The 26,618-nt window shown below is 44.8% G+C and overlaps 1 protein-coding gene across 1 annotated transcript in view; it reads left to right on the top strand.

Annotated features, from left to right (window-relative positions):
- LOC139749766 (frizzled-4-like) overlaps nucleotides 1–26,618 on the top strand; it is a 97,279-nt gene that overhangs the window by 28,523 nt on the left and 42,138 nt on the right. The window contains exon 2 of the mRNA XM_071663993.1: nucleotides 18,407–18,573. Within this exon, the coding sequence (XP_071520094.1) occupies nucleotides 18,407–18,573 (167 nt within the window). The remainder of the gene's footprint in view (nucleotides 1–18,406; nucleotides 18,574–26,618) is intronic.

Below are 26,618 nucleotides of genomic sequence, written 5' to 3'. Positions count from 1 at the left end.
CCACCCTATGATCCACTTCCGCTTCCATGGTTCCATCCACTGCCAGATCCACTCCCAGATATCTAAAACACTTCACTTCCTCCAGTTTTTCTCCATTCAAACTCACCTCCCAATTGACTTGACCCTCAACCCTACTGTACCTAATAACCTTGCTCTTATTCACATTTACTCTTAACTTTCTTCTTCCACACACTTTACCGCTAAAGTTATAACTCTTGCCTCATTGTTAATTGGTATATTTATTTATTTATTTATTTATTTATTTTTTGTCTGGTTCTCTGGGAGTTAGATCTGCCATGTCAAACAAATGGCCTTGTTCTTGTTCATTTAGTTGTTGTCTGTTATCTATTTGTTTTCGGGTGAATAGTGGCATATGTCGGGTCATGATAATATGGGGTTTCTTTCCCTATGTATATATATATATATATATATATATATATATATATATATATATATATATATATATATATATATAACAAATTCCCACAGAAGACTTTTTCTAATTAAATGTCAAAAAAAATATTAAAAAATTACCCAAATTTATTAAGGTAGAAAATTCCTTGGGCCATTATTTTAAAGCTGTATGTTACTCTGTATTTCTCAAGGACCCAAATTGACGTCTGTGATCATATATACATTTTGGGAGGAGTGGGTTTATATATATCATGGGGGGGTGGGTGGGAGGTGGGCTGTCCGTCTCTTGCTCTAGCAGTGAACCCGACTCTCCCTCCCTCTCCACCTCCCCCCCTCCACAGGCAATGTGTGTGTGTGTGTGTGTGTAAAGGGGGTTGGTGGTGGTGGGGGGGGGGGCGGTGGCAAGATGTGCCAATTCGGTGTAATTTGTGGGAAAAAATAGTGTGCAGCAAATGGGTATACTTGGGCCGGGGCCATCCGTCAAGAGAAAATGGGGGACGCGTGTTGATTCATGGGATAGCCCCGGATTCTCCTCTCCCCCCCCCCCCCTCCACATCATCTACCACTACTCCACCCCCACACCACACCATCCCACACCACACCACACCATCCCACACCACACCACACCATCCCGGGATGACCTGATGGCACCAGGAGTGTGTGTGTGTGTATGTGTGTGATGTGTGTGTGTGTGTGTATGTGTGTGTGTGTGTGTGTGTGTGTGATGTGTGTGTGATGTGTGTGTGTGTGTGTATGTGTGTGATGTGTGTGTGTGTGATGTGTGTGTGTGTGTGTGTGTGTGATGTGTGTGTGATGTGTGTGTGATGTGTGTGATGTGTGTGTGTGTGATGTGTGTGTGTGTGATGTGTGTGTGTGTGTGTGTGTGTGTGTGTGTGTGTGATGTGTGTGTGTGTGTGTGTGTAGCAAGACGGGCGACCACAAAGCATGTTGTTTCTCTTCGTGTCCTGGTGATTGGTGTGGGTATGTGATGGGGTTGACGGGGGAGTGGCGGTGATTTTTTTTGTGTATATCTGATGTGGTGGTGTCTGAAAATACTTGTGGTGGTAAGATGACTCGGCAGCGGCGCGGGGAATATATATATATATATATATATATATATATATATATATATATATATATATATATATATATATATATATATATATATAATAACCACTTGACACACACACGCGCGCGCGCCCGTAGTTGGAGATTTGGGCAAATATTATTTTAGAATTGAATATTAACTGGTTCGAAATCACTAGTTATATATATATATATATATATATATATATATATATATATATATATATATATATATATATATACGCACACTGTAGTTACATTCACGTATATAATGAAGAAAGGCGATCTCAAGTATCAAGGTGTTCATTGAACGTGTGCGCTGGCTGGCTGGTGCGCTGGCTCGGCCCAACGTTTCAACAAACCGTTTCTTTCATGAGCCACAGAGGACCGGGTCTGCCGCCCAGTGTCGCCCCCAGGGGACTCCGGGGCACAAGGCAGCCGCTTTGTCGGCCGCCGGGCTAAAGTGTTACCCTGGGCTCTTGCTTGAAGCTATCGTGTCGGGCCATTGTCACTCCAGGTTAAGCGGGACGCTTGTTAAACCACGCCAGGGACGGTCCCAGTCCCAGTGTGTGTGTGTGTGTGTGTGTGGTGTCCCTGGGCGTGTATCGTGGGGACCAGACTTTAAATCACTGATCAAAGACTTCCAGTGTGTCGTACATTTGTGCTTATGTCATGCCGTCTTGTCCCTCCCTCTCACCTACGCTCTTTTATTTTAGTGCATGATTTGTGGCCGGTCTCGGTGTCTTTTCTTTATCATCATTTATCATTTCCGTTATCAGTGTGGATCATAACAAGACTACTGCAGTAGTTTGTGCGTTATCGTTTCTTGCTGTCAGTGTGCGTGCGTGCGTACGGCCCGTATATTTCTCTCTCGTAATTTCGTAACTGAAAATCTTTTTTTTTTCTTTATTCTTTTGTCTATTTTGCAACTGTGATTACTATCTTCTCAGAAAACAACTCCCTGTTAATGGTCCTCACGTTCATAGCATGTATTTTTTTTCTGATGGGAGGTTTTGGGTTAAAGGTTATTCGTTGCGAGGTAGACGTGTGGTAACATCTACGTAGAGGCATAGTGTACATCTACCTCTCGTGTGGGAGCAAGTGGCTAGCTGGTAGATGAAGTCGATAGGATGGCTTCTCAAACCGCGAAAGGGGGTGGGCAGGTCGTGAGAAGACCTTACAATATATATATTCCTGGTGTAGGAATTTATGGCATGTATGTATGTATGTACGATACGGTGTGTGTGTGTGTGTGTGCGTGTGTGTGTGTATTAACGTACCTGGTATTTAGATTGTACCGTTACCAAATATGTTTTATATTTTGCTCCGGTGTGTGCGATAAGTCGACGCTGGTTTATGGATTATATTGTATATATATATATATATATATATATATATATATATATATATATATATATATATATATATAAAGGATATACCTGGAGATTAGAGTGTGAGTGTTGGCTATGTTAGCTGTGTTCACCGGCAGCGGAGGTGGCTGCTGCTGCTCCTCCTCCTCGTCAATGGTGTTCACTTTAATCATGTGATACGCGGCCGGCAGATCTTCCTCCCTCCCTCCCCTGCTGGCCCGTGTAGTTACTTATGGCCAGGGACGGCGGAGGGGGGTCCTCTGTCCTGGCCATTATCATTTGATTTAGATAATTGTAATGTTTTACGATCGTTTAGAAGGTGGGAGATTTACGGCGGTGTGGAGCGCGGCGCTGATGGCGTGGCTGTGTTCTGTGTACTATATATATATATATATATATATATATATATATATATATATATATATATATATATATATATATATATATATATATATATATATATTTCAGTTTTTAATTGTTGTACAATGACTCCATCGATGGGAGAAATGAAGGTGTGCGCGTCCGCAGTAATTTGATATTTCGTATAAAGAAAATGGAAATCTCCCTAGATTCATAAATTTATCGATTATATTTATATTTTTATTTTCTTATTTTTTTGGTCGTGTGTCAGTTTGCGGGTGTTGCCCGTGTGGTGTGTCATGTCTAATTTATTGAGATAGTCGGGGATGGAGGATGGGTGATAACGCTAGCCTCGTACCCTGTTGTTTATTTTTATGGTTCTATCTGGCCAAGTTAAGGGTTGTAGATTGTTTAATTATCTCGGGCCAGAGCGGGCCTGCTGCTGCTGGGGGATTAACTGGCCACCTTGTTTGGTTTGTTGAACTGTCCTACACTTTGTGGGTCTGGACACGAGAGATGGGGTTGTATTTATGGCTGTATCTGTTGTGTGTGCATATATATATATATATATATATATATATATATATATATATATATATATATATATATATATATATATAGAGAGAGAGAGAGAGAGAGAGAGAGAGAGAGAATACGTTACCTATGAGATGACGTGATTCTGGTGGTCGGGATTGCGCGTGGCGCTCACCGCGGAGAGAGAGAGAGAGAGAGAGAGAGAGAGAGAGAGAGAGAGAGAGAGAGAGAGAGAGAGAGAGAGATAAACGTCTGCCCCTCCTAACTAACGTTGACAGCTGATAATAAAACAATTATAACAATCCAATAAAGCGGACAGGCAAGAGATGGGGCGATAAGTCAACGCATTCCGCGCGGCTGCACACACACAACACAGCGCCCCTCCTTATTTACGTCCACACACTCACTCCCTCCTCCTCCTCCTCCTCCTCCTCATCCCTCCCACCTCGCCCACTCTCCCCTCCCCAGCAACATCATTCCCCTCCCCCTCCCCCCATCCACCCCGACACCCATGCGTGCGCGCTCATGGGACAAGGCAGCCCAAGAGATATTACTAATAACCTGGTCAGGAAATAATATCGCTGTGGAATTGACAACGTCGGGAAATCACTGTAAATATATTTTGAAGTTTGGACAAGGGATGATTGCTTGTCTGCTTCTCTCTACATCATATATATATATATATATATATATATATCTAATGAGCTTATTTTTTTGTATTTGTATATACATAGAGACCTACTGTGTTGAATACCTGATTTCGTCGGTGCATATGTGTCACTCCCGTGTGAACTTGACCCTTGCGTATGATCTGATCTTTTAAGGGCCAAATGTCAAAGGTCACGCCATTCGAAAACCACGGGTTGCGTCGCGTTCGTACTCGCGGCGTCTTCAATTATGATGAGGGTCGTAAAGACGCGTTAAATACCTCCGGGGCAGTTGGGGTGCGCGCATTACGACATCTTAAATGAGTCGCGCCAGTTGAATATGATGGGTTGCTGACGGGTGCGCCGACGACGCCATGTGTATTCATCAGCCGTGAACGGTTACCCATCACCCACTTCACTCATCACCCACCCACCCATCTCTCTCTCTCTCTCTCTCTCTCTCTCTCTCTCTCTCTCTCTCTCTCTCTCTCTCTCGGGTTGTAGGATAAGTTGTCGACTGTGATGATGAGTGACCTGATCACCCAGTGGGAGGTGGAGGAGGAGGAGGAGCCTCACTCCATGATGTTCCAGCCTCTGAGGTGGCGGGGTTCGATGGCGGGTGATTTAGGTGGGGTGGGGTGTGGGGAGAAGTTCAGTGGGGGATTGGGTTAGGATGGGTTCATGAGGTGAATGGAATGGGGAGGTGATCGCGTACATGGGGTTTAGGGAAGGAAGCTTGTGAATGGAGGAAGGGAAGAGGGTGTTGTGAGTGGGGGGTTGGGAAGAGGGTGTTGTGAATGGGGGATAGGAGAGGGTGTCCTGTGTATGGGGGATAGGGAAGAGGGTGTTGTGAATGGGGGATAGGGAAGAGGGTGTTGTGAATGGGGATAGGGAAGAGGGTGTTGTGAATCGGTGATGGAAGTCGGGAAGGAGGCGTAATGGAGTGCACCCAGATGCTGGTTATTATAACACAGCCAGACGCCGGTCAACCACAACACAGCCAGATGCTGGTCATTACAACATAGCCAGATGCAGGTCATTACAACATAGCCAGATGCAGGTCATTACAACATAGCCAGATGCTGGTCATTACAACATAGCCAGATGCTGGTCATTACAACATGGCCAGATGCTGGTCATTACAACATGGCCAGATGCTGGTCACCACAACACAGCCAGATGCTGGTCATTACAACACAGCAGCAGCAGCAGCGGCAGGAAGTCGTGTGTGTGTGTGTGTGTGTGTGTGTGTGTGTGTGTGTGTGTGTGTGTGTGTGTGCGTTCATGATAATTGGTCAAGATGCGGTGTACGCCCACACAGCGGCCGGGCATGGCGCCGCCTGGACAGGTCACCAATACCGTGAGAGGTTTACTCCAGTGTAATGGACAACAATTCACCGCAGGTCAGGCCGGATGAGGTTTACATTTAGTACGGTGAAGTTTACATACATGAGTTTAAGAAAGGTGGGTTGGGTTAGGTTAGGTTAGGTGGAGGTTTATGTTGAATTGGGTTACATTATGTTTGGTTTGGTTGACGTTCGGGTGGTTATGGAAGGTTTACATTAGGTTAGGTTAGGTTTATGATAGATTATAATGGTTATGTATGGTTTATGTTTGGTTAGGTTAGGTTAGGTTAGGTTGTTATTTTTTGGGGGGTGTACGGGGCAGAGGTTAGGTTAGATTAGGTTGTTATTTTTTGGGGGGTGTACGGGGCAGAGGTTAGGTTAGGTTAGGTTAGGTTAGGTTGTTATTTTTTGGGGGTTGTGTACGGGGCAGAGGTTAGGTTAATTGAAGATGATTTTGAAGGATGTCTGGAAAATTTATGCAGATTACGCCTCTCTCTCTCTCTCTCTCTCTCTCTCTCTCTCTCTCTCTCTCTCTCTCTCTCTCTCTCTCTCTCTTGGCCAGTCTGCCTTGTACCGGCAATTAAACCTGCGAGAGGATTGTGACACTATATATCTTGATCTTATCTGACGTGGGTTTAAATACTCGCAATTCAGATGTCCGGAGTGTCTGGCAATGGGGGGGTTGGATGGGGGGGGGAGGTCTGGAATGCCGGATTGAGATATTCAGACGGATTACGGTGGGGGTGGCGGGGGGGGGGGGGTGTGGATGGTGGCTGGAAGAGCGAGGCGCTGATTTACGCATCAGTCGTCCTGGTGGCTTAAGTGGATCGACCTCATTAACCATCGTGGTGAGCTTAGGTCAATGGCCCGAGGAGGAGGTTCCTTTCCCCCCCCCCCCTTCCCCCCTCCCCTTTCTTAATGACCTCGCCTCTTGCGCTATCATCAATTCAGGCTGAGATGGTCAATGACTGGCCTCAGATAATGATAGTAATGATAAGTCATAATGATGGTTATATATACATCATCCAGTGGTAATGGTATTAACCGACAATTTATCTTAATCTGGTTTGGTTGGCTTGTCACCTGCCACGAGTCAGTAAGTGACCGTCAACCAACCCAGGTGCTGTGAGACCACATACGTTCTCTCTCTCTCTCTCACACACACACACTCTCTCTCTCTCTCTCTCTCTCTCTCTCTATATATATATATATATATATATATATATATATATATATATATATATATATATATATATATATATAACTGAACACCAGTTGTGTGAGCCAGCACTGTGTAATTGAATAATTTATATGGCTGTTATATTCTCCAGAGAACGTCGACGTGAGCCAATTGTCTGTATTTGCTTTCCTTTGTCTGCTCAACCCCGTCTGGTAATGGCAAAAAATATATATATTTTTTTTTTGGCACCGTCCTCAAAATACAGATTTGATTCCTCGAAACATAGACTCGTATTTTAGACTCGGCTGGACTCACTGTCATTGTAATTTGTGAACATACCGAGGTTATTTGGGTGTGCTGAGTATAGTGTGTGAGTGTACGTAGGCATAAGCCCTTATTTCTATTTTTTTTTTTCATGAGAGAAAACACGTTGTTGTATTTAATACACTGCAGACACCACAGCACAGCCAACTGTGATTATTGTTGAAGCGTTAACCTTTGTTTTTCTTAGAGCTACATTAGCGATAGGATCTAGTGCAACATGGTTTTCATCAGGGGCTGTGTTGTGCGAGTAGCGCTCAACACACACACACACACACACACACATACACGGAAAAATCCGACTGAAAATAGTGCAAGACCAACTCACCACCCTCTGTCTTAATATGCATATGATGGCTTTAATAAAACTCCTAAAAAAAAAACAAAAAAAAACCATTCGCCTCATGAATATATTTCATTTATCGTGGGTCTTTATCTGTGTCGAAATGAGTCAAGTGACTTCGGTTTATCCGGCCGATCTGGACTTAAAAGTAGTGTTACATTAGACCAGTCCCGTATATTGACAAAATGACCGATAAATCTTTAGTATGTTAACCCCCCCACGACGAACGAGGGGGGTTGTTGGTTAGGTTGCCTGTTTACTCAAATATGGTAAGGTTTGTTGGGTCGAAAATGGCCGTGAAAGTGATGCCGTCATGGGCATTATGATGTGCTGGACTTTGGTTAAGGGGGTGAGTGGGGGGGGGGGGGGGGTAGGGGGGTAGTAGGTAGGTGTGCGCGAGGGCGGCTCGGTGGCGGTTACCTATTACCAATTATTCACACTGAATTATCATCTGGGAAGAGCGGGTCTTTATATATTGAAATTTTCCACATCATCGGTTATAAGTTCCTCCCCTCCTCCTCCTCCTCCTCCTCGCCACACACACACACTTCTACCGGTGGTTTACTGTGTGGGTGAGTGAGTGAGTGAGTGAGTGAGGGGTGGCGGAGGGTTTAGCTACGAGCCGGAGCATTGTGGGACACGTCTGGTGTGGTGGCATATATTAAACAGGAAATCGTCAAGAATTGTGTGAAGTGCGGAACATCGGCGTGGTCACGCAGCGATTCCCGCCGTTCTGTGAGGGCACACGCGGGAGCGAGGGAAGGCTCCCATCCTCCCTCGCTCCCTCGCTCGCTCGGGTCTACGCGACCCAATGAGCCTCATTTTAGTAATTGAATTCAGAACTCTTGACTCTTGCTGAAACACCTCCTTTTCCCCCTCCTTCCTTCCTCTTACCTCTAGTTAAACATTAAAATGGATATTTGTTTATAAAGTACAGATTGGTATTTTACAGCTACGTTTTTAGTCCTTACTGTTCTCAGAACCTAATCATCTGCAAGCGATGTGGTGTGCAACTATGTGTAGTCGGAAATAACCTATAATTAGCACTGAAATGAAGCTGGGCGAAAAAACATCATCAAATATGTATATATATCTTTCTTTCATACTATTCGCCATTTCCCGCGTTAGCAAGGTAGCGTTAAGAACAGAGGACTGGGCCTCTGAGGGAATATATATATATATATATATATATATATATATATATATATATATATATATATATATATATATATATCAAAGAAAATAAAACATCTTGGGGGAATCTCGTGTTTGTGTGTGTGTGTGTGTGTGTGTGTGTGTGTGTCGTGTCCTGATATATGAAATCCTGGCGAAAATGGAGAACAATATCCCGCGACCTTCCTCCTCCTCCTCCTCCTTCCCCCATCTGTCATGTACTTGTTCTTATAACATGTAATTTGTTTTGTGGTAGGATTGCATGGGTGGGGGAGGGGGGGGGGGCCTGCCTGCCTCACCCTTGACATTTCGTACAGTGCAGATGCTCCGGGTATTTACTTACCCCTCACTCCAGACTCATATATAGCCATGCTGTATAGTGGTTTTTGTCTGCATTGTGTACAAGGTGTTTGACCTGTTTAATGTGGTGGGGGAAGGGGGGGGGGGAGGAGGTCGTCTGGCTGCCTGCCTGCCTGGCTCTCTCTCTCTCTCTCTCTCTCTCTCTCTCTCTCTCCGTTTGTGTGTGTGTGTGTGTGTGTGTGTGTGTGTGTGTGTGTGTGTTTACAGCTACACCACAACGCCGCCCTTGACCTCGTAGCTCCACCACCACCCTCATTCACATCTCCCCCCCCTCCCCCTACTACAACACCATATTCTCCCCTTCCACCACCAATTCTCTCCATCATCCCCCCTCCTCTCCTCTCTCCACCACTCCCTCCATTTACCTCCCCTCTCCACCACCACCACTCAACTCTCGTCATTACCTCATCTCTCCACCACCTTCTCCCTCCACAACCTCCACCCACCTCCCCCTCCCCCCCCCCCTCCTCCTCCTCCTCCTCCTCCTCCTCAATTCATCACTTTTCTTTGTCGCCTTTTGTTCTGATCAATGGTGCTTTGTTTACCTTTGTAGTCTTTTCTCGCCCTGAAGGCCGGCCTGAGACGCGCGCGCGCGCGGGCCCACCCTCCCTACCTCATCCTCCCTAGCCCACCATTATGCTAAAGCTCCCCCTCCCCCCATATCCAGATCATGGGTGGGTGGGGGGGGTTGTTGTTCTTGGTGGGTGGGTGGGGGGGTGATGGATGTTGGTGGGGGGGTGATGGATGTTGGTGGGGGGGTGATGGATGTTGGTGGGGGGGTGATGGATGTTGGTGGGGGGATGATGGTTGGGGGTTGGCTGGTTCTTGGTGTGGGGTGATGGGTGGGGTTTAGCTGTTCTTGATGGGGGTTTCCTTTCTTAGAGGAGGGGTTTAGGGGGTTGTGTGGTATTCGCTTTGTTTTATTAGTAATTAACCTTTGCACTGAATTTGTGACAGCAGTGGTGGAAAATTACTGATATTAGGTGTATAGTAATTCTATTCATATATCATTATTAAGTAATTTGTCGTCTATGGCTAATGAGTATCATTATTTTTTTCTACTATACTTTGTCTCTGTCTCCTGCGTTAGCGAGGTAGCGCAAGGAAACAGACGAAAGAATGGCCCAACCCACCCACATACACATGTATATACATAAACACCCACTCTCGCACATATACATACTTATATATTTCAACGTATACTTACATATACATACACAGACATATACATATATACACATGCACCTATTCATACATGCATTCATTCATTCCTGCCACCACCCCGCCACACACACTAGGAATACTTAAGTCCCTGTTGGAAGAAAATAGTGGAAAACGGAACTTCTACACAAGGGAAGACCTGCAAGTGTGTGACCCGGGTTTAAATACGACGTTCTAAGTAATATAAATCCCTGTTGAGATTCCAAGCAGGGAATTGTCACTGGTTATTCTAGTTAAATACTTGATCTTTTTTTTTTTCAATTTGTGTTCTTAGATGGATATTTGGAAGAATACTGAAAGCATCTGGGAAACGGAAGGAAGTGATCGGTACCGGGTAAGGAAAATACAATGTATAGTGTTCAAGCATTGTGGCCATTTAAGGTTTATTGCTCTCTCTCTCTCTCTCTCTCTCTCTCTCTCTCTCTCTCTCTCTCTCTCTCTCTCTCTCTCTCTCTCTCTCTCTCTCTCTCTCTAAAACACAGCGGGGTAAAGCGGTGATCGTAAGAGGAGTAAGTGGTGGTGGTGGTGGTGTGCTGTGTGGCCGTCCTGACGTTAACCCACCTTAGGTCTCCCACCACTAATTGTCCCGCCATTACGGAGAACAATAATCCCTTGTCTAGCACACCCTCTCTCTCTCTCTCTCTCTCTCTCTCTCTCTCTCTCTCTCTCTCTCTCTCTCTCTCTCTCTCTCTCTCAGTAAAGAACGGTGTGTGTGTGTGTGTGAAATCCCCTCCATCAACGCACTTAACATCGTGCCCCCTTATGTCTAACTGGTCGTAAACTTCAGCTTTGTTAAAAAAAAAAGAAAAGAAAAGAAATATCTTTGTCTAACGAAGATTTACAGTGTCAGATTGGTCGAGTTGTTATTTGCTCTTGCAGATGTGTTATTGTACAGCCGCCCGCCAGCCCGCCTCAAGTTAAACTGGCGTCTCCATGATAAACAGGTATTGCCATGCTGATGGGGGAGGTACAGAGGACGCGATGGGGTTCAGTATGGAAGGGGGTGAGTCAGTTATGGGTATTGGGAGAAAGTTATGGGGGGGGGGATTAACAAGGGAGAAGGGATGGGATTAATGATGTACCCGAGTCTGTCTGGATTACTCTGGTGTTTTGTGTTGTAGTGGCCACTTAAATAAAGATAACCTTGCCTTAAGTAATCGACCTTTACTTAAAAAGGCTTTTCTAACCTACGAGGCTCTCCTCATGTACCGTAATTTTAGGTCTTATTTTACCTAAATTTAGTTTAAAAGGGGATTATTGAACATACTTTTCCTTACTCAAATGCTTCTCGAACGTAATGGAATTAAAGGGCTTTTCTTACCGACCCTAACTTTACCCTACCGAAAAGGCTAACGTAACGTAACTAAGGGTTTTCCTAACCTAACCTAACTAAAGGGTTTTCCCCTTTTCTAACCTAACCTTACCCAAATCTAGACAGGTATCCATTTTATCGACCAACCCGTCGTGGTGGATGAACAGCTTGGTTAACTGTGGACCGACTGCCTCAACTAGGATTCGAACGTATGCGCTCGACCCTGGGCGGCCCCATGAATGCTGCGTCACGGTCTGGAACGCTAACCGCCACACCACGGGAGTTTGTTTACACGTAGAGATAAATTATCATGATTGCTAAGCTAAATGCTGTACTTAGCACTAGTGTATATATATATATATATATATATATATATATATATATATATATATATATATATATATATATATATTGGAAAGGATCACAGTTTTGCGCGTGATCAAGATATTCCTATGAGTCCACTGGGAAAATGAAACATTTTCCCAGTGGACTCATAGGAATATATATATATATATATATATATATATATATATATATATTTTTTTTTTTTTTTTTTTTTTTTTTTTTTATACTTTGTGGCTGTCTCCCGCGTTTGCGAGGTAGCGCAAGGAAACAGACGAAAGAAATGGCCCAACCCCCCCCATACACATGTACATACACACGTCCACACACGCAAATATACATACCTACACAGCCTTCCATGGTTTACCCCAGACGCTTCACATGCCTTGATTCAATCCACTGACAGCACGTCAACCCCTGTATACCACATCGCTCCAATTCACTCTATTCCTTGCCCTCCTTTCACCCTCCTGCATGTTCAGGCCCCGATCACACAAAATCCTTTTCACTCCATCTTTCCACCTCCAATTTGGTCTCCCTCTTCTCCTCGTTCCCTCCACCTCCGACACATATATCCTCTTGGTCAATCTTTCCTCACTCATTCTCTCCATGTCCCCAAACCATTTCAAAACACCCTCTTCTGCTCTCTCAACCACGCTCTTTTTATTTCCACACATCTCTCTTACCCTTACGTTACTTACTCGATCAAACCACCTCACACCACACATTGTCCTCAAACATCTCATTTCCAGCACATCCATCCTCCTGCGCACAACTCTATCCATAGCCCACGCCTCGCAACCATACAACATTGTTGGAACTACTATTCCTTCAAACATACCCATTTTTGCTTTCCGGGATAATGTTCTCGACTTCCACACATTTTTCAAGGCTCCCAAAATTTTCGCCCCCTCCCCCACCCTATGATCCACTTCCGCTTCCATGGTTCCATCCGCTGACAGATCCACTCCCAGATATCTAAAACACTTCACTTCCTCCAGCCTCTCACCATTCAAACTCACCTCCCAATTGACTTGACCCTCAACCCTACTGTACCTAATAACCTTGCTCTTATTGACATTTACTCTTAACTTTCTTCTTCCACACACTTTACCAAACTCCGTCACCAGCTTCTGCAGTTTCTCACATGAATCCGCCACCAGCGCTGTATCATCAGCGAACAACAACTGACTCACTTCCCAAGCTCTCTCATCCCCAACAGACTTCATACTTGCCCCTCTTTCCAAAACTCTTGCATTTACCTCCCTAACAACCCCATCCATAAACAAATTAAACAACCATGGAGACATCACACACCCCTGCCGCAAACCTACATTCACTGAGAACCAATCACTTTCCTCTCTTCCTACACGTACACATGCCTTACATCCTCGATAAAAACTTTTCACTGCTTCTAACAACTTGCCTCCCACACCATATATTCTTAATACCTTCCACAGAGCATCTCTATCAACTCTATCATATGCCTTCTCCAGATCCATAAATGCTACATACAAATCCATTTGCTTTTCTAAGTATTTCTCACATACATTCTTCAAAGCAAACACCTGATCCACACATCCTCTACCACTTCTGAAACCACACTGCTCTTCCCCAATCTGATGCTCTGTACATGCCTTCACCCTCTCAATCAATACCCTCCCATATAATTTACCAGGAATACTCAACAAACTTATACCTCTGTAATTTGAGCACTCACTCTTATCCCCTTTGCCTTTGTACAACGGCACTATGCAAGCATTCCGCCAATCCTCAGGCACCTCACCATGAGTCATACATACATTAAATAACCTTACCAACCAGTCAACAATACAGTCACCCCCTTTTTTAATAAATTCCACTGCAATACCATCCAAACCTGCTGCCTTGCCGGCTTTCATCTTCCGCAAAGCTTTTACTACCTCTTCTCTGTTTACCAAATCATTTTCCCTAACCCTCTCACTTTGCACACCACCTCGACCCAAACACCCTATATCTGCCACTCTGTCATCAGACACATTCAACAAACCTTCAAAATACTCATTCCATCTCCTTCTCACATCACCACTACTTGTTATCACCTCCCCATTTACGCCCTTTACTGAAGTTCCCATTTGCTCCCTTGTCTTACGCACCCTATTTACCTCCTTCCAGAACATCTTTTTATTCTCCCTAAAATTTACTGATAGTCTCTCACCCCAACTCTCATTTGCCCTTTTTTTCACCTCTTGCACCTTTCTCTTGACCTCCTGTCTCTTTCTTTTATACTTCTCCCACTCAATTGCATTTTTTCCCTGCAAAAATCGTCCAAATGCCTCTCTCTTCTCTTTCACTAATACTCTTACTTCTTCATCCCACCACTCACTACCCTTTCTAAACAGCCCACCTCCCACTCTTCTCATGCCACAAGCATCTTTTGCGCAATCCATCACTGATTCCCTAAATACATCCCATTCCTCCCCCACTCCCCTTACTTCCACTGTTCTCTATATATATATATATATATATAGGATGGATGTGCTGGAAATGAGATGTTTGAGGACAATGTGTGGTGTGAGGTGGTTTGATCGAGTAAGTAACGTATGGGTAACAGAGATGTGTGGAAATAAAAAGAGCGTGGTTGAGAGAGCAGAAGAGGGTGTTTTGAAATGGTTTGGGCACATGGAGAGAATGAGTGAGGAAAGATTGACCAAGAGGATATATGTGTCGGAGGTGGAGGGAACGAGGAGAAGTGGGAGACCAAATTGGAGGTGGAAAGATGGAGTGAAAAAGATTTTGTTTGATCGGGGCCTGAACATGCAGGAGGGTGAAAGGAGGGCAAGGAATAGAGTGAATTGGATCGATGCGGTATACCGGGGTTGACGTGCTGTCAGTGGATTGAATCAGGGCATGTGAAGCGTCTAGGGTAAACCATGGAAAGCTGTGTAGGTATGTATATTTGCGTGTGTGTACGTATGTATATACATGTGCATGGGGGTGGGTTGGGCCATTTCTTTCGTCTGTTTCCTTGCGCTACCTCTCAAACGCGGGAGACAGCGGCAAAAAAAAAAAAAAAAAAAAAACATATATATATATATATATATATATATATATATATATACATATATATATATATATATATATATATATATATATATATATATATATATATATATATATATATATAAAGTTATCATGTGTGGTGTGGCATAAGGATTGGACCCACTCTGGCAACGGTGTGTGGTGTGCGAGTTCCATTATAGATATTAACACTTCGGGTGATGTATGTAGATTACTTTTTGGGGTAATATTATACCGGTATGGGCGTGCGGTTCATCTCGGGTGGGTGTAATATTACGGCCAGACATTATCCCTCGTTGTGCAAATGGTTGTGGGTGATGAAGCTAACCCCGGAGTACAGACGTGGTGTTTCTCTGAAGAGAAAAATGGCTGATATAATGTAACCAGTGGCCAGCGGCAGCTGGTTTTCTCTTCCACCACCACCGCTTCTCTCGTGTGGATCAAAATTTGTCTCGCTCTAAAGTGGTAACAATGTGGATGCTCCACTAAAACTACGGATATATATATATATATATATATATATATATATATATATATATATATATATATATATATATATATATATATATATATTATTATTATTATTATTATTATTATTATTATTATTATTGCTTTTGGCTCAAAATGAGGAAACTTTTTTTTTTTAAATGTTTGTAGGTTTATGGGAAGTTGGCTCCCATGTTGTACAGTATCTTTTCTGTGTTTGGTGACCTTTAAAAAATCGTACTATAGTTCAATCGTGCGATTTTCCCTTCACTTCACATCCCTCCCTACTGTCACCTATATAGCGTTACTTGTCAGTATCAGACACGGGATAGACCACAACAATCGAAAAAAAAGAAGAAAATGCCGACTATGTGACTCTTACCTTTTAAATTAAATCCTGCCTTATTTCTAGTCCCGGTGTGTGAATTTAATTAAACGATTTCACTGACAACGCCACACCGCAGTGGCAGTTAACCCGCGCCCTGCGTGAGGGCAACACTGGGCCCAAGTTTCAAGTTAGGCATCTTGAAGGTTTATCCTGCGATATACCAAGAGGTAATTCAACCACTGGGCTCCGGCCAGGCTATCGTATGTTGCAGACCTGTATATGTATCGCGATTATCATTCTCCCTTGATGAATGGTACGCCTAAGTGTATATCATTATGATTTTGGGGGTTGAGGGGGTGGGGGCATGATGATGGCTCGAGCGTGTTTTTATCACTATGCTCATTTTGTCGCTCTGGCGCTTTTTACGTCATCATTACTTGATTATGTTAATGTGTAGTAAAGTCTGTTGTGTGTGTGTGTGTGTGTAACGTATCGAGTCGGGCAAGAACGTAGCGCGGGGTTGCGCCGAAGCCAGCTTGTGGGTGGTGGATATTCGCTAGACTACGCTAGGCACATGATTGGCTAGACTACGCTAGGCACATGATTGGCTAGGCTACGCTAGGCACATGATTGGCTTGGCTACGCTAGGCACATGATTGGCTTGGCTACGCTAGGCACATGATTGGCTTGGCTACGCTAGGCACATGATTGGCTAGGCTACGCTAGTCACTTGTCCGTGCGTCCGGCCGCCGGACCTCGAACGTACACAAATTGGACAAGTGTATCAAAGTTATTGAAAAAAAAAAAAAAGGAAAGAAGATAGCATTAGAAGTCAGTTATATAGGTAAGATCTTAGCAGTACAATTTCGATGAAAGAAATATATATATTTCTGATTTTGAAATTGCTTCTTCCTCTTGGCGCAAATTTACATTTATAGTCGATTATGATGATCAGACATGTCTTCGAATCCTGTCATTGCATTTCCTCTGATGTTAACTATTTTTTTTTTTTCTTCATATATACACTGCCTTGTCCCTCATCGTAACTGAAGCCGTTGTTTATTGAAAACATGTCCCTCTTCGTCGTCCAATTTGTGCCGGCTGAACAAAAACTCATTTTTGTCATGGAGAAGAAGACGCTATATATAGTCAAGCCTTTCCTTAGTTGTTATTTCCCTGCCCAGGGCGAGGCTAGGCTCGGCCCTTGCCAAGACCCGACTTGTTTTCGGGACCCTAAATTCTCTCTCTCTCTCTCTCTCTCTCTCTCTCTCTCTCTCTCTCTCTCTCTCTCTCTCTCTCTCTCTCTCTCTCTCTCTGTCCCCCATCCCGAAGTATTCGCAGTGTGTTTACTACCGCAAGAACCTTACCAATTTTTTTTTTCCCTTTTTTTTTTTTACGTAGCTGTTGACCGGAGATGGAATGTTTGTTACTCGGAGGCGCGGGGCGGGGGGACTTACCATTGTTGCCAAGAGTAAGTTTACATTGATGGTGAGGGGCGGCGGGGCCAAGGGGGAGCAGGCAGACGCGTCGCGTCGTCGTCCTCTCTCTCTCTCTCTCTCTCTCTCTCTCTCTCTCTCTCTCTCTCTCTCTCTCTCCAGGTAAGTAAGGAGAAAAAAAAAAAAACAATCGTTGGACCCATCGTCGACGGTGTAATTTTTCCCGCCACCGTGGCATTATCCGGGGCTTTAATGACGTAATGGCCAGTTGGAGCATTAATAACCAATTTTCCACGGCGGATCACAATAAATAATGTTCATTAGCAAAGCGTCTTTGTTATCATCCACTTGCTACAACAAAAATTGGCTTCTAGTCAATTGAAGTTCGAAGGAGGGCAGGTCCCAGTGTGGATCATGTGGTAATAACTTCCTGTTGCTATTGTTTTTGTGTCGCCTCGCCCGCCTGGGGTTGATTGGTGCGTTTCCCGCCTGTCGGCTTCTTGTCTCTCTCTCTCGGTACTGGTCTGGCTCCGGTTATTATTGGCTTACACACACACACACACACACACACACACACACACACAGACAGAAGGTCATCCATCAGCCTTGGGGCTTCGTAGGAGAGTCTTGTTTCATATGAAGGCTTTCAGATTTCATCCGAGTGTCGTCCGCTACCGAAGGAGCCGTCTCCACCATCCATTGAGTCCCTCTTCACCAGTGGAGTCCCACAGGGCGCTAAGATGGGACCATTGTACTTCCTTATCCTCGCTCAAGGTTGTCTTTATTCCAGCCTGAATTGTGCTTTACCATCTTGATGAGTGATTATGTTTACTGTCTTTTACAACACTGTCGCCCACAAAACTTCTTGAATTTTTTTTTATTCTAAGAATTCAAGTCTTTATCTCCTTAGGGACGACGGTACAACCCTTAGCTTTGATAGCCTGGCCTTTGACATGATTCTCAATGGGTCAGGTCAAAGGCCAGGCCATTTTACCCAAGGACTTAACCGTCGTGTCCAAAATAAGTAAATTTTACTTGCTAGTCTTAAGACGCCCCTTTTGACTAACTTGCTTTGTGTCCCCTGCAGGTGGGTGATGCTGTGCGTGTCCTGGCTCCTGAGGGCTTGGCGCTCCTGGAGCCACGAGCAGATCCTGCGACACTCCTCTTGGTTTCACGTGGCGGCCTGGGGCGTCCCCGCAGCTCAGGCCATCGTCTGCCTGGTCCTGAGGAAGGTCGACTCCGACGAACTCACAGGTAAGCGTTAGGGAGAACAGGGGTTACAGGGAGAGTATGGGATACAGGGAGAGTAAGGGAGTTGGGTACTAGGAGACCTGACAGTCCATGACGAGGTTATCTGCTGGAGGAGAGCACGTGGGAAGGACAGATGACAGACGAATTGCTTGGTCTTGACGAGTGTATATGCTGGAGGCGAGTACGTGGGAAGAACAGATGACAGACGACCTGTTAGCTCATGAGGATTTGATATGCTGGAGGCGAGTACGTGGGAAGGACAGATGACAGACGACCTGATGGTCTATGCCGGGGTTATGTGCAGGAGGGAAGTACATGGGAGGAACTCGGGAGAGCTGGATAGTTGAAGATCTCATGGCGCCTTGTTTGAGATTGCCTGCGGGAGGACGGTCACTCTGTCCTTAATTTTTGATATTGATGGCAACAGGACGGTGAAGCAGAAGGCTCCTGCCCTCGCTCCACTCCCTCCGCCACATCAGCTGGCACGAAAGTAACGATAGAGCGGCATGTCGGGCGAGAGTGTACTGTCGTGGGAATTTTATAGGAAAGGGGAATGGAAAAAACGTTTTACTTTTGGCCGCCGGATGCTCTAGGAAGGCTGGATTTTAGCTTTCAGTCAGACAGGAAATCATATAAAGACGCGTATTATATTGTCTTTGTTGGAATGGCTTATTCATTGACTGTATTATTAAAGTATTTTTCTCTACGTGATTTAGATTTACTTTAGCCGAAGTTTCGTGTATATCTTCCATTCAGTGTCATATCGTTATTTCAGGTCACAGATGTGTCTTGGAGAAAGTATTGCGTGTTACATTATCGAAATTATTTAATAATTTTATAACATAATAGAGCACGGAGTCTGTTTTTTTACTTCTTTTTAGTTGAAGTGATTTTCGATCTCCGAGTCTTTCTTTATAAAATTTGTATCTGCGTGACGGAATGTAGTTTTGCTGCTCTCATTTGTATTTGTTCTCTTTTTTGTGCCGTGGAATATAACGATTAGAATTGTGGAGATTATTGTGTGTTTAACCGAGGCATTGTAAAGAATAAGTATTGTGTCATGGACTCTTAGGAATATATATATATATATATATATATATATATATATATATATATATATATATATATATATATATTTTTTTTTTTTTTTTCATACTATTCGCTATTTCCCGCGATAGCGAGGTAGCGTTAAGAACAGAGGACTGGGCCTTTTTTTGGAATATTCTCACCTGGCCCCCTCTGTTCCTTCTTTTGGAAAATTAAAAAGAAAAAAAAACGAGAGGGGAGGATTTCCAGCCCCCCGCTCCCTCCCCTTTTAGTCGCCTTCTACGACACGCAGGGAATACGTGGGAAGTATTCTTAATCCCCTATCCCCAGGGATAATATATATATATATATATATATATATATATATATATATATATATATATATATATATATATATATATATTACGTCTTGTATCTCATTCTTGTATATCCCCTGATGATGTGATCATTACACGAAAGTGCACTTGGGAACTTATCGTGTTTCATTTTCCTGGTGGTTATCAGCAAATACTACATCACGCACACCACTGTGACCTCTTGCAATATTTATTTATTTAAGTGATTTATTTAGCCATGAAACTTTTTTCTTTTTCTTTCTACCGTGTGTAGCTAAGTATTTACATGTACACATACAAAGGGACGGGACGGAGGTCGAGCTAAGGGAAGGGGAAAAGTGTGAGAGAAGAGCGATGGACAGATGATGATTGGAAGCAAGAGATGGAAAAAGATGCCGGTTGTGAGTCGTGAGGGTGTAGATGAATGAAGGAGGAGGAGGAGGAGGATGGAACGTTGGAGGGAAAAGGAGGAGGAGGAGGAGGATGGAACGTTGGAGGGAAAAGAAGAATTAGGCGGAAACTACCCGCTTACGTAACCTAGCTGCTAGGACGGGGGAATTTACCATGGCCACTGCAACTGGCTGGCTAGCGAGCTTAGCCTTGTTTACCGCCCAATATATATATATATATATATATATATATATATATATATATATATATATATATATATATATATATAAAGGAGTAAGGTAAGGTTAGACGAGGAAGAGAGCAGAGAAGGAAGGTTGTCCAGGAAGACAAAGTATTATGTTTTCACAAGACATGAAGAGAAGAAAAGATAAATATTGAATGATCAATATCATATATAAACTGTGAGAGCCACGGACGGGTTCGAGAATACATTCAGAAAAGAGAGAAAATGTACAGGAAATTGACGCAGATAATGACGGAAGACGTGAATGGGGAAAAAAAGATAATAAGATTTACGGGAAATAAAGGGAAGACGGTTAGCATATAGAGGCGGCGAAGGTAAGGATTTTGAGGCGAAGATGTGGGCAATGGTGGACATGCATTCCATCGCAGACTTGGTTGTGGTAATGTGTTGGGTTCGCGGAAGATTTAAAGAAGAAAAACATGTATATATTTAAAGGTAAACACGAGTTTTGAAGTTTAGGGGAAGAAGGGAAGACAAGCGAAGAGCGAGATAGACAAATAGAGACGGAATGAGGACAGGGGAACAGAGGAATGAGGACAGGGGAACAGAGGAATGAAGATGGAACGAACTCCTGCGGTGGTGGTGGTGGTGTTGGGGGAACACTGCGGAACGGTGGCGCCCCTGGCGGTGATGTACGAACATTGTCCCGAGGAAACCTCTCTCTCTCTCTCTCTCTCTCTCTCTCTCTCTCTCTCTCTCCCCTCTCTCTCTCTCTCTCTCTCTCCCCATGTCATAGGTCTATCCACACTCGCTAACCCGTGATATAATGCTTGTTAATGGAAGGACTCTCGCCTCCTCCTCCATATCATCCACCGTAAACCCATTTGTTAGCGGTTATATACCAGTGGGAGTCGGGGGTGTAGCCCTCTCTTGCCCCTGCTCCTCCCTCATCCCCCGCCGCATCACCACACCAGCGGGCCGGAGTGTCAAGACGGGCGTCACTCGCGTGTCTATCCAACGCCAAGTTCGATCGGCGTGGAGACTCGAAGCCCCGGGGTCCCTCCCCCCCCCCCCCTCCCCATCCACTCTTAGATGGCTCATCCCCACACCTCCTCCTCCTCCTCCTCCTCCTCCTCCTCCTCACTCCCGGGGACACAAACATGGTGAATCTCGGCCACACAGACTTGCCCAGTGGCAGACGGTGTTTAACTTACTGAGGGCAAATATTTATACGCTGTGCTTCTAGCTTACACACATACATAAACACACACACACACACACACGCGCGCGCGCGGGGGGAAATGACCATTAATATTCCTTTATTCTTTAGTTAAGCCCAAGAGCTAGTTGATTTAGGGCCGTTAGCATCGTTCGAGTTCAGTGAGGTAATCATTAATCTTGCGGGATGGCATTTTTAATGAGTGGCAAATTAACATTAAAACCAAAGAGACGTCAATGGTTTAGAATACGCTTCATAGAAAATGGATGTATGGGCGGCTCAGGGCATCCACTGTTTCTGTCACCTGACGAACCTCAGTGCCTGCCCGGCTGTCATTAGAGATAGACGTTGCTAAGTCTTCCATTATGACACAAATATTGTACACGTTAATCTGTCGTCTCTGTTTAGGTTTAGTTATCTCTTTCTGTGGTTTCATCTATTAAGGTCCCGCTATTATTCCCTAATCCCCTTATTATAATTCTCATTTTTTTTTAATGTTCTCTCAATCGCCATAGTTTTAGTTTCATTCTTAATTTACCTCCTGTCATATTTTTTTAGTCAGACACTGAAATGTTAACCCTCTCCCACCCACCCTCACCACCACAGGACAGTCAGCCACCACACACGCCGAGTCAGCCACAACCGTGGTCACCACAGAAACCCAACCACGTCACAGTAATCACACGCCACAGTCGTAATAACGATCATCGCCGCTCCACCACACAACACCCACAACATTAACAACAACCTCCCACCACACCGCCACCACCACCACCACAGCACGTCTTGTCAACCTCCCTCGAGTTTCACAGATTGAATATTGCCGCCAAATTGTGATAGATCGCGTCAGATCAATTACTGCTTCCCCCTTATTTTTGTAGGAGCTTCGCTTGTGATAGTCATATATATATATATATATATATATATATATATATATATATATATATATATATATATATATATATATTGGAGACGACCATTTTTTTTCTTTTTTGCTCTTAGTAAGTTGTGTTTCTTTTGTGACCATCGGTTATAACAATACAAATACCAAAGACGTTTTTTTTTTTGTGTGTGTGTGTGACCTTCGCTCGTTTTCCATTAAACCGGAACACTGCTACAACACGACGCTCGTTTTTTGTTGGCAGCGGGCTTGCGTTTCCCATTAGATTTAACCGGAATAATAATATAATGATTGGCGTTATTTTTCTTCTGTTGTGCGCGTTTGTTACCATCAGACCTGTCGAATGTAAACGTAATGTTATTTCCCTTCGTTTTCGTCGTGTTAATGGCATATATTTTTTTTGAGGTGTTGGCGTTATTTGCTCTTATTTGTGAACTAGCGTACGTTAATTGCACCCATTTTTTTGTATGATGTGCGCGTTATCAGACCACAGATATTTCGGACGCTCTGTTGCGCGAATTGTGCTCGTTTGTGATCGGTTAACAAGGAGCAAGGCTTTTGGTTCCACTCTTGTGATAATATATGAAGAGAAGAGCGTAGGGGATAGGATAGAGCATTGAGAGACACCAGTGTTTGTAAGGTAGGAAGGAAAAGTCGCATTACCGACTCCTGTGATGGAAAGACTGGAGAGGAAACTCTCTACCTTTGATAATGAAGATAAGCAGGAAATCCAGATGGAATGAATGTTTAGTGGGGAAAGACTCATGCCTTACCGAGCTGAATGCTTTAGAGGGGTGGAAGGCCATGACAAAAGATTCACCGAAATCCCATAAGAGAAAAGATCAGAGTTGGATTACATGGATCATCACCGGGAGGACTTGTGAGACAAAGCCGATCTGAAGGAAAGGGATTGGATTCTAAGTGTCTTGAGAAATTAAGAGTTAAGGAGAATTTCGAAGAGACCAGGGACACCAGAGGTAAGAGCTTTGAGGTGATAGTTAAAAGAGGTATAACAGTCTCATAGATATGGGCTACACCAAGGCGTGCTTCCAAAAGGAAGGAAAAGTCTGCGTTCTTAAGCAAAGTCGAAATAGGAGAGCAAGAATCGCATTGAACTCGCAGGCCCACTCCCTCAGAGAGCACGACGAGGTATACCATCTTGATCATATGCCATCTCTGTCCACCTGGAGCTGGGAATGTACTTGAGTGGTCTTTCAAATCCTCCAAAATTCTTTTCCCGTCTCATAATTCTCTCTATTTGAAGTCCCGGCCTTGATGTGCACTTTTGTACGTGACTGGAGCCTTCAACATGTGAAGGAAATACATGTATGTAGAAGAGGGCATAGGTTCAGTAGCAGGAGGTGGACAGTGAGTTCGATGCGGAATCGTGGCTTTTTTCATTCGGAGAGGGAGGTTGAGATTGATGAGGTGGGGGAGAGAGGAGGATGAGGAGAGGTTCAGTTGTATTAGGTAATGGAAATGCTTTGGCGACTTCAAGTTCAGAGTGCGACGACTTCAACCTTTTTAAGACTACGATGACTTAACCCACCTTGCGCACAATGACGAACCTTCAGCTTGATGACTCAAGACATTGTGCTCAGGGGAGCTAAGTCGTCTTACTTAAAGGGATCAGACGTCCTTGCCAAACAGATGGTTGGAGTTTCATCCCGAGGATAGAGACAAGCCAGATCGAGATGGATAGGTGTAGGGATAGGTGAGATTCCACTCAGACGGAAAGGGATAGGGAGGGAAAAATAATCAGCCATCCCAGATATGCGAGCAAGTTTGTATGTGATCTATGGATATTTGTATATAAATGAGGCGGGCGTGCTCACACCACACACCACACCGCACCGCACCGCACCACACCACACCACACCATCCCACTACGGTCGTTGGCGCGTGTACAGCAACAGGTTGGTGGATCACAGGCTTGGGAATATCCTTCCCTGGGTTCCTCAGAGGACTGGATGACGACTGGGAACCACGTCACAGAGAGGGGGCGAAGAACAACTGTTGCGACGGAACTCACGACGAAAAGTGATGGGACGAAGAGCCGTTCGTCATCGTCGTGGAGGTCGTGTGGGACGAACAGGTGTTCCCTCGTCGTCGCGAGAGTCATGGGACGAACAGATCGTCGTCGTGAGAGTCATGGGACAGAGGTCATCGTCGTCGTGAGAGTCATGGGACAGAGTTCATCGTCGTCGTGAGAGTCATGGGACAGAGGTCATCGTCGTCGTGAGAGAGAGTATTCATGGGACGAACAGCAACTGGTCCTCCTCCTCGTGGTGGTGTGGGAGAGTGTCCTCGGGAATTCGTACCTTACCATACCAGGTGCAGCAGCAGCCGCTCCCGCACCTCCTCCTCCTCCTCCTCCTCCTCCCTCGTGCGTCAAGTCCAGTGTTGTATCTGCCTCCCTGACGGGGATGATACGGAGGCGGGTGTTATCTCGGTGGTTATCTTGGGTCCATGGGGGATTGGGGGATGGGGGTAGTAGTTTTATGGTGCCTCCTGCCCTCTCTGGGGGATGGGACTGGGACTGGTCGGATCGGTCCTCCTGCGTGGACCGACCTGAGATCCCCAGGTGGGTCCCGCCTGTGTAGGGACCCCAAGAGTCGCGCTGGGTAACTTTAGGGACTTCTCGGGTCGGGTCTCTGGGATGTGTACCCTCCATCTCTTGCCATTGGGGGTCCCCTTGTCACTTGCTTTTGAGACCTCTTGTCCCCTGCCTCTGGGACTCTTCCATCTCTTATACCTGGGATCCCCTGTTTCCTGCCCTGAGGGCTCCCTGTCTCTAGCCCTTAGGACGACCCTGCTCTGGCCCCCCGGGACGACCCCGCTCTGGCCCACTAGCGTCGCAGGCAACAAGCTGGTCAATATACATCATGGTAAACAGTGATGAGTGGGAGCGGCCAACCTGGCTGGGCTAATTAACCCAGGTCAACGTCATCTTATTAGGACGAGATTTATACCCGTCCCGCACGGCTCCTGCTCCTGCTGTTGTTGCTTGTGCTGTTCCCTCGCCTCTCCTCCTGCTGCAGCTGCTGCTGTTGCTTCTGCTGTTTCCTCTGTTCTTCTTCTTCTCCTGCTTCTGTTGCTGTTTCTGCTGTTTCCTCTGTTCTTCTTCTTCTTCTTCTTCTTCTTCTCCTCCTGCTTCTGCTGCTGTTTCTGCTGTTCCTCTCTTCTTCTTCTGCTGCTGCTGCTGCTGTTGTTGTTGCAGTTAATATTATTCAGGTTTTATACTGCAAGTCGTCTTGTGGTCCTTGTCTCATGTGTTGATCACTGTTTCTGATACAGTTTCTGTGTGTGTGTGTGTGTGTGTGTGTGTGTGTGTGTGTGTGTGTGTGTGTGCACTCTCGTGAGGCCCCATACCTTGAATATTCTCAGTCATACAACTTCTTAAACGTCTGTATGCTGTAGTCCGCTTGGACTGTTTCCTTATTCACATTCATTCCGTTCCTCCATTTAGATCCTTTCCGCACATCTTTCAAGGAACGGTTCATTGCTTAATTATTGTGATGAGATCACCCCTAACACTTCTCTTTTCCGTAGAGGACAAATTTAAGGCCTTTAATCTTTCCCTGTAGCCCAGCTCTCTTAATTACCCTTCCTCTAAACCCTCTCTGGTATCTCTTTGTGATTGTTTAGGTGCTGTAACCAGGCTTGAGGAGCTTATTCTAATTTCGGCCTTATGTAGGATGTGAAGAGCTTGCCAAATATTTCCTTAATGATATAATGGCATGTGTGTTGCGAGGAGCCAGTTGTACACTCGTGTCGCCCCGTCTGTTAATGTTTTATGCTTTGTACCATATCCTTATTCTGAAGTGTATACATACACACTCTAGCTCCCTGGGGGAAGGATGAACAGCTGAGTTGACTGTGGGCCGATAGCCCCTTCTAGGATTCGAACCCCGGGCGGGCCCGTGTGTTGTAGGTGGAATTCTTGAGAGG

The sequence above is a fragment of the Panulirus ornatus genome, chromosome 8, assembly GCF_036320965.1.
Source record: "Panulirus ornatus isolate Po-2019 chromosome 8, ASM3632096v1, whole genome shotgun sequence".
Taxonomy (NCBI): domain Eukaryota; kingdom Metazoa; phylum Arthropoda; class Malacostraca; order Decapoda; family Palinuridae; genus Panulirus; species Panulirus ornatus.
The sequence above is the reverse complement of the archived record's forward strand: the minus strand, read 5'-3'. Positions and strand labels throughout refer to the sequence as shown.